Raw genomic sequence first — 9,474 nt, 5'->3', positions numbered from 1 at the left:
GCCGTGGGCGGTGGTTAACTGGCACAAGGACAGGGGCTTCTTCCAGCGCCAGCTGCCTTTCTGGAGGTGGCAGGAGGTGTTGGGGGCTTAGGGTAGCCCCGTTGTGTGAGGGACGCCTGGGCGGGCCTCCTCTCGCTCCCTGCGTCTTCCTGGCGAAGGGAGAACAGCAAAGGCGAGCTCGCGTCTCTTGGGCAGGGGGGAGCTGCTGCTTGTCTGGAGGTTCAGCCTGCCAGTAAGGGGTTGTTTTCAAGGTAGCTGTTCTCAAGGGAGAATAAGGATGTGCTGGACAGAGGCGTGGAAGTAAAGCGTGCACACTGATACCTCGGTTGCCTTGGAGTTGCCTTTGTTTTTACTTGAATTTGTGTATTGTGTATGGTAAAGTCTCCCTCACTTGGATTTCTGCAGTGATGGAATAGCCAGCTGCCCATCATGGAGGCGAGTACTGAAAATGCCAGCGCCCTAGGCTACAAAAATTAAACACTGAGCCATCTTACAGAATATACAGAGCTAGCCAGTATTTCTGAACAGTAGAAAGGATTGAGTCATCACCTTAGCAGTGAAAGGTTTGGGAATCACTCTGATCCAAACTGTATACCGGTCGTGTCTAAATGTCACTTCTTGCTTCTTTATTTCAGCAGTATCTATTGGTCTTTTTGACCTGTTTTCACTTAGGGCAGCTGAATGGACTCGGTTTTTCTGCTGTCAGAGTGCTGAGTTGGTGAGGCAGCACCTCGGTGGTGTGACCAGAGCTCCCCTGAGGAAATGAGCTGTCTCACTGGGGGTCTTTGCAAAAAATAACAGGTTCAAGGTTCCACAAAGACTGTCCTCAAAGGCTAAACTTTCTTTCCTGGCAAGAAAAATAGTTTTATTTAATGTCTTGCAGTTGTTTTGGAGATAACTGTAAACTAAATAAAAGTTCCAAAGAGATTTTTGGCATGCATACTTCTGATTAATCACCATGCTACTGTATCCCTGAAGCTGTATTTCAAAGTCATACATTCCTACCACTGTCCACATTTAATAGTAAGACTCAATGGCCAAAGTAAGTTAGGTTTCATCTGTTAATTTCTGAATATCCAAACTAGCATCCTCACAGACTGCTACGCTATTCTGTGTGAATGTCTCCTCTAGGTGCTGCTAAGAGGAGGAGTTTAGGATCGCATTTTGTTGTCTAGTTGGAATGTTGTGGAGTGACAAACTTCCAGATTTTAAATCATATGGACAGTCTTTCTTCTCTTGCTTGAGTCAGTTGGATTCTCATAGAAAGTTTGAAGCAAGGTGATGGATGCTAGTACAGAGTTTAACTTGCATGCAGTGATTAATCAGTCTGTGTTCAGGTATTTTTATTTGTGGAGTAGTAGTTCGGGTGCTAAGTAATATCCAAACATAAATGTAAGGACTTAGCATTGTCAGTGATATGAAATATTTTAAAATTCGTTTAATATAACATAATGGTGTTACTGTTTGATCTTGTGTGGAACCGAGGAAATCTTCCTGAAGTCAGGGGTTACTTGGGGATGGGCTACTGCTTTCAGATTACTGGGTGCCATTTACAGATTATAAAGCCTGAACAACTGGGCATTTGGGCATTGCTTGTTCCTAATTAACTCGTGTCAACCTTTTACTGTTGTAGAAGACGTGTAGTTATTTTTTCGTTTAGAAAACACTATTGCTTTTGGTTTTCAGATGTGTTCTAAAAGAGCTGGAATCATTGGGGAAAGCACTGTATGGAGCAAAATTAATAGCCCAAAGATTTCAAGTTCGAAACTGTTCTCACCACAAGGATCCTGTGAGTGGTTCAGCCTGTTTACTTTCCATGATTGAAGAAGGCAACCCTCATCACTTCTTTATTGCTACACAGGTAAATGCTCATGGGAGACCTAACTCCATTTCATTTGAAGTGATCCTTTGATACCTAAGGATAAGGGAACCTGCAGAAACCTCGATGATGAGGTTTTTAAATAGCTTGTGGGCATTAATCTTGTAAAGCCTTAGTTGCTCTTAAACCTTAGTTGCTCTTTTACCCTAGAAGGATATTGCTTGGTTTAGCAGAAAGTATAGAAAACATACTACCTATTGACATGTAAGAAAACAAGTGGGGAATGTTAATTTGCATATTGCTTGTGTGTGCATTCCCTGCCCTAAACTGTTTTGCACAGTAGTCTGAAAAGTGAAATTAAGCTAAAATGACCATAGAATTTAAATGTTTAGAAATTTTGTAGGTTTTAACTAAAGAATTAAGGTGTACAAATAAGAAAGGCAGGTTTTTTCCTTAGGTCTGTTAATGGGACTGTATATGTAAATTATATACACTATGTATAAAATGGTTTACAGTAAAATTCTGTATAGTTATGTAAGATACAAGGAGATTAAAATCACTTGTTAGAGAAGAAATTATCTTACCTCTTGTGAAGTGGTGTCCTACATACCAATGAGCTGGGATTTTTTCCTCAAAAAATGCAAGTATGTTTATACATGTGTGAAAAAAGGAAACATTAATAAATTTTCCATCAGAAGTACAGCTAATCAGAAGGAGAGAAATTGAAATTTAAATTGCTCTGAAAGGCACTGCTATGTATATCTGCTAGATTAAGTTTCTTATCTCTTTCGTAATGTAATTTATCTTCATAGTATTGTCTTAAAAGTAGGTGCATTTGAATTGCAAATATCGTTTAATCCCAAAATATTGACTAAAGTATTTAATTTTACAGGACCAGGATTTAGCAAACAAAGTGAAGAAGAAGGCTGGCGTTCCTCTCCTCTTTATTATTCAGAACACTATGGTGCTAGACAAACCTTCTCCTAAATCTTTGGCATTTGTTCAAAAGTTGCAGACAGATCAGCTCGTTCCAGAGCACCAAAAACAAAGTATTGTGCAGCTTAAAGAAAAAGAAGGACTAGCAAAGCAAGAAGGTGAAAAGAGAAGAAAACGTAAAAGGGCAGGTGGCCCCAATCCACTCAGCTGTCTGAAGAAAAAGAAGAAAACACAGGAGGGTCAGGAGCCTTCTGCTGAAAAGAAGAAAAGAAGAAAAAGAAAGCGAAATAGGGTTAAAGCAGAAGCCATGCAGTCAGTACAGAAGAATGAAGAAGAGTAAAACCACCTTTGTAAACAATGCAAGACTTGAACATTGTTTGAACTTTGCAAAAAGATTTATATGCAATCGTATTAAGTTGTTAATATTAAAACTTATTTTTCTGAGGTGGTACTGCTTAATACTGCATCTCAACATTTGCAGGTTATTGTCACAAATAAGATTTGCACAGGTTTGTGACAGAATATTTAGAAACCCTCATGTTTCATTATTCTCTCCAGCATTTTGATTCCTTACAGAGAGTTCACACGATCGGTAGCAATTTTTGAGAAATGTTTCTTGGGTTTCATATGGCTTTTGGTTGTATTCTAGACTTCTTTATAATTCTAGGTTCTATTCTTAAGAAAACCAGTTTTGACAGTTCTGTTACAGAATGTGGAATTGACCTAAAAGAGCAAAGTATCTGTATTGTTTGAATACAGAAGTTAACTCTTTTTCAAAGTGACCAGATGCCCTCAAGAAGTCCCCTCCAGCCTAAATTACTCTCAAAACTCCATGTGTTTGTGATCCTTATTTTTTAAGAAAATTCCAGAGGGTGTCTGATTGTCTTGATATTCCTGACATTGAAATGGCATCTCTAGTATGTCTGGTTTATCTCTAGTTTATTCTTCCTTTTTAAATAGGAAGAATGCAACTTAAAAATACTGAATCATAGCACTGACTTAACACCTGGTGTGCCCACAGTATAGCAGAGCTGTGGAGGAGTCCTGACATGCAGCCAGCTGATGGTGATGGGACTCGGACCCTGTTGCAATTGTTTCATTGTTCTGTAAGGTTGGAGGAAGGAGCTGCCAAAAATGTTGCAAGTACCTGATTTTCTTTAGTAGCTATTTCCTGTACCTCGCGTGGTCAGTGGCATTAGGAGCAGAAGTGAGTGACCGAGACGACAAGGCAGGGGTGTGCAGTATAGGGCATGTTGTGCCGCAGGTGTGCAGGAACAGTGTTCCCAGTCACCATCTCTCCAGATTTTTAACTTTTTATGGCTGCATTTCTACTCAACCAAGATGTAATTCTTAGAAGGAAAGCTTTCTATTTCTTCACCTACGTGAGTTTAAGCCATCTTGTTCAAACAGTCCTTCAGCCTGTGTGTCATACGTTTGCAAAGTAGTTCTCATATGTGCATTATCTGCACAGGTTCTTTAATGTCTGGAGTATGTAACCCAGCTATAATGTATGATGCTTTCTGTTGGCTTTTCAAATTAAAAGGACTGTCGTTTCATGGAGTTTGAGAAATCAGCTTGAGTGATGGGAGTTGGCCAGCCTTGGCAGAAACTGCAGGGCTGTTCCCCAGGATCTGCAGAGATGTCCTCCAGCCAGCGCAGGAGAGGTACCTCTGTGCTTGGTGCTTGCAGCATGGTACTCTGCTGCTGTAGCCCCAGGTCGAAGCTGTTCCTCGCAGTGCAGCTGTTAGGAGTGTCCTGTGCCTTGACTGTTCCATATGAGGGACCAGACGCGCCTTGGGAACTGACCACAAGAGATGCAGCAAGGAAGGGTGCTATAGTCTAGGTGAAAGCTTTAATTAAAAATTAGAACATGACATTAGTCATGCTCATTGTGGTACTGTTCCTACATTGACTGCTAATAGTGAGTCCTGAGGAGAAATTTAATAACTCCTAGAAATTCCTTAATGCAGCATATTTGTTTAATGTGTATCCCTTTTCTCAAGCTGTCACAGTCCCTTCTCCTTCACTTCTTTGGGCACAGTGCCATGTTAATGTAGGTTTGCTTCTCATTCCCTCTTTAAATATTGCTTGAATGTCTTCCCCCTCCCCAAACCCACCTGCAGAAAGCACTGCTATATGTAAACCTTGGAGCAGACAGCAGAGATGGTTTATCTTCAGAATTTCATTCTGAGTCAAAAGTATGTTAAAACCCTGTAACTTCACTAAAATACTGGTTTTAAAAATTGAGCAGAAAACACACCCTAGTTATTTACAATAGTCCCTTTCAGTGCCATTGAAACACAAAGCTTAAATACACCTTTTTTTGAAGACTATAGACAGACAAAAACATAATTATTGCAGAAAATATTTTAACAGTCCTTTAGTGACTCCCACCTTAAGGAATTTAAGACAATATTTATCTGTGTTTCCTTAGTATTTTGTTAACACAAACTGAGTCATGCTGTTGCCATTGGGAAGAACTGGAATGAAAAGGGAGTGAGCTCTTCAGAGACAAGCTGTAAAAGTTGTCTGCAGCGTAGCTGCAGCTCTCCTCCAGTGAGGTAAATAACTTGCCTTTCTGTTTTGAGAGAGAGCTCCTGCCCAGGCAACAAGCAGAGGCAATCAGACCATGTGTTGTTACCATTTTGAAATTTAAAAAAAACCAAAAAACCCACCCTCGTTTCCAAGTAAAACAAGCCTGCCAGGCCAGAGCTGACAGACGGTATTTTTGTCATTAAATCGGTAACGCTGAGAGCAGCCTGTAGCGCTGAGCCCGGCTGGCATGGACGGGCACTGTCCAGGCTGGGCTCTTGTCGCACACGCCGGTGTGGCTGCCCGCAAACGGCCCCGTGCGGATGCCTCTGCCTGCCAGGATTTGGTGGAGGTTAGCTGCCTGGGGCAAGAAACTGTGCCAGAGTCCTTCTGATAATTCAGTAATGTGAGTCACAGGGAGCGTCCGAAGGCATGGTGTAAGGCTGCTGTGGAAGTGCCTGGAGAGCTCTTGTGGGTGTTCAGCTCCACATTCTGCCCAGAGCCATGTCAGCCAGTCCCACTCCCTTATCATTAAATGGTCTGGAGACCTGGCCACAGCTCTAGTACAGACAGGGTTCCCAGTGTGTCTTTTAATAAAGTTTAGGATCGTTTTGCTGTAGCATGTTGGAGGGACTGGTTTTGGTTTTCGAACTGCAGACAGCCAGAGGTAAATTAAAAGGAGCTTGAACAAAAACTTGTTTGGGGCTATTGATTTATTTTTTTTCTCAGACCAGATAAATATATACCCCGAATCCTGAATCTTTTTTTAAAAAAGAGGGAAATAACCAGTGTTGTACAGTACAGTGAATGCTACATGTGCAGCATAATAGAAGAAGGAAACAGCAATGCCTGAGCCACAGTCTGCAGGGCATTGATGCTGAATTCAGGACAGAGTCTCATCTACCAGCAGCAGCAGATACTTACCCAGACTGCCTGCCAATTCAATTGGCTGGATTTATACGTTGGTATTGTACAATAAATCACTCCCTGAGCATCTGTTAACGACACTAAATAGATGAGTTAATTAGAAGCTTCTGGAACCTGGGATGTTTATGAATCATTAAAGTAAATATGAATATGGTATGACTTGAAGAAGAAATACATTCTGGTGGTGAAAGGAAAATAGGATGTCCAGAGCAGTCCTGCTCATTTATTTTCTGCTACACTGATATGGTGTGAATGACTTCTCCATCAGCTTTAGAGTGTTCCTGGAGTTTCTTGAGCGTGTTCTGTCAGATGCAAGATGAAGAACATCAGAACAATACCATTATTCATACTCATTGCATCTTTCATATAGGAGTTTCACAGGCAGCTACTGTATATTTCATACCTCTGCGTAGGCGTAATATCTCACGCAGGGAGCAGCCAGTGATACAGGGAGTGAACAAATAAGAGCCTCAGCAGGTGTTACCGTTTACAATTTGGTGGAGAGAGATTGCAGTGTACTGAGAGAGAATGACAGAAAGCAAAAGTTTTTTTGCACCCAGAGAGTCAGGAGTGAGAGAGGGAGACTGCACCTTGTGATTTAGGAACGGCCTAACTAATGTCAGGAGAGGGGCTTGTGATGTATTCCTGGTAATTATGATGTCTGTGCACTCTGAGCCCCAAATTTGTCTCAGAGAGCTCAGCTGCCTGCCCACGGAAGCAGTCATTTTGCAAAAGTTGCTTCGGCTTGTTACAGAAGAGACAGGCTAGGCTCTCTCGGGGGGGTCTTTATTCTCTGATTTCTTCTCCTGCCGTTGAGAGGGAGAGCATGCAGCTGCACTCTGTGTATGGATACAGGGAAACAACGAAGCTGTTAACAAGGATCCAATCGAAAACAACCCAGAGCCAAGAGCTGGGAGAAAGAAAAGAGACAATAGATTAGTCACTGGGATTTAAAAGAAACCAAAGAAGAGAGAAAAAATATATGTGAGGGTTTCTGGGTGTTAACTGGAGGAAAGAATTTGTCAGTAGCAAAAGGTGAACCAGAAATAGCTTAGCTGTCAAGGAGAGTAGGGAACAGAGTAATAAACCATAAACAAATAAAAAAAAAACCAACCTTTCTAATTCCCTTGAGAAAACTTCATTGCCGTTTCTGACTCAGTTTCTGCCTTTTCAAAACAGGGAGCTGGACTGACTAACAGGCTCACAGATCCTGCGTTGATAGTCTGAGACTTCCCGCAGAATGTAGGTCTCATGATGCCAAACACTCCTTGTCTTTATGGTTTTTCAATATTACACATTTTGCAGCCAAATCCTTCTTCTGTAGAGCTTGCCTGACATTGCATGTGGCTCACTGCCCGGCATGCAGATACTACATCCAGGAGCAACCTTACTCATGCCATTATTGACAGGGTGAATCCATATAGTTAACTGCTCCTGAGGGTACTCACAGCAATAGCTTGGGATAGACTGAATCTCTTCTGGCTGTGGAAATCATGACCCAAAGTGTGGTGTTTTTTTTTAAAGTCTATCTCCTTCCAGGAACTCAGTAGGGGACTTGAAAAGTTTCTTGTTGCAGTCTTGACTTCTAGTTGATCCAGAATGATCTTTCTGCCATGTTCATTCCTCTGGGGCCAAAGATGCTACTGATTTGACTCTTCAGAGCAGTTACTCTTTCAGACTGTCTTGGAGAAACACTGAGGAAATTTTTCACTGTGTGAACTGGCACCCGTTTCGACAGGCAGGTTTTCAGAAAAAATGAAGAGAGCAGTTTTCTAGCATTTCTGGCTCCCTCTTTCTACCCCTGACCTCTCTGTCAGCTCCCAAGAACACAAGCAGGGCTGTGCCAGCATGGTCCAAAAATCTGTCTAGCCCAGCATCACACCTCCAATAGTGGCTGAAAGCTATTCCTCAGGAATAGGATGAAAATAGACAAAACATTTTTTTGGTACTTCCCCAGATTACTTTCCAAATTTCTGACAATTTGTTAGGGAGTTCCTGACCCAGGAAAAATATTTTGTTTTTAACAGCACACAGTGAATTTCTGTTTCACTAGTTTGTCCAGTCTCTCCTTGACACCATGTAAACTTTAAGCCTCTAATTTTCTGTGGTGAGGAGTTGCACAACTCAAACACATCTTCTGAAAAATACTTCCATGTGTCTGTTTTGAACGTGCTACCTACCAGCTAGCCCTTGTGATGGATGAAACATGAAGCAGTCATTCCTTAGTCACCCTTCCCATGCCACTTGTGAGTGCATAGACCTCTGTGATATTTCCGCTTGTTCATCTCTTTTCCAAGTTGAAGTGCCCACAGTGTCTTCTGCTTTCTGCTGAATGTTCTGTGAGGAAGAGTGTGGACAGGGGGAGTCTTGTGAGAAAAGGTACAGGGCAGGAACTCTGCATTCAGCTCTTGTTTTGTCACTGACTCCCTGGGTGCCTGAGCTGAACGCCATTGTCCTTGGACGTGTCTTGGCTTCTTGCCTGTGGAAGGATGGTGTAAATATTTCCCTGAGCCCCCAAGCGCTTCAGAGGTTGGAATCGCTAGCATGCACAATTCATCTGGCTACTGTGCTGGCACTGTTGCAAGAGCCCAGTCTTCCCCAATACACAATAAATCCTAGATAATACTCATCTGTATGCAAGAAGTACAGTTGTAAACTTGTACCCTACAATTAAGATGGAAATGATAATTTGAATAGAATAGAATCATAGAACAGCCTAGGTTGGAAGAGACCTCAAAGGTCATCTGGTCCAACCTTCCATGGGAAAGGGGGCCTAGATGAGATTATCTAACACCCTGTCCAGTCCCATCCTGAAAACCTCCATCAATGAGGACTCCACTATGTCCCTGGGGAGGTTGTTCCAGTGAATTATTGTTCTCACTGTGAAAAATTTTCTTCTTATGTCAATATGGAACCTCTGCCAGTGCAACTTGCACCTGTTTCCCCTTGTCTTCTCCATGTGGCTCCTTGTGAGCCTCCATCCTCTTTGTAGCTGCCCTTTAAGTACAATAATACTCTGATGACGTCCCCTTGAGCCTTCTCTTCGCCAGGCAGAAAACACCTAACTCCTTCAGTCTTTCTTCACAGGGCACGTTCTCCAGCCCTCTCATCATCTTCATGGCCCTAATTTTGGACCGTCTCCAGTCTGGTCATGCCTTTATTGAATTGTGGGGACCAGAACCGGACAGAGGACTCCAGGTGCAGCCTGACAAGTGCTCAGCAGAGTGGGATGATCACATCTCTAGCGCTGACAGTAATGC

The 9,474-nt window shown here is 42.3% G+C and overlaps 1 protein-coding gene across 1 annotated transcript; it reads left to right on the top strand.

Annotated features, from left to right (window-relative positions):
- Positions 1 to 1,686: 1,686 nt before the first annotated feature.
- UTP23 (UTP23, small subunit (SSU) processome component, homolog (yeast)) lies at positions 1,687 to 3,194 on the top strand (the record flags this gene model as incomplete). Its single annotated transcript, XM_010074083.1, has 2 exons — positions 1,687 to 1,861; positions 2,712 to 3,194. Coding segments are annotated over 2 exons (559 nt in total), but the record flags the coding sequence as incomplete, so codon positions are not given.
- Between the last annotated feature and the right edge of the window lie 6,280 nt (positions 3,195 to 9,474).

This window comes from Pterocles gutturalis, unplaced genomic scaffold (assembly GCF_000699245.1).
Source record: "Pterocles gutturalis isolate BGI_N339 unplaced genomic scaffold, ASM69924v1 scaffold6052, whole genome shotgun sequence".
In the NCBI taxonomy this organism is placed as follows: Eukaryota; Metazoa; Chordata; class Aves; order Pterocliformes; family Pteroclidae; genus Pterocles; species Pterocles gutturalis.
Note: the sequence above shows the minus strand (reverse complement) of the source record. Positions and strands in the feature narration are given on the sequence as shown.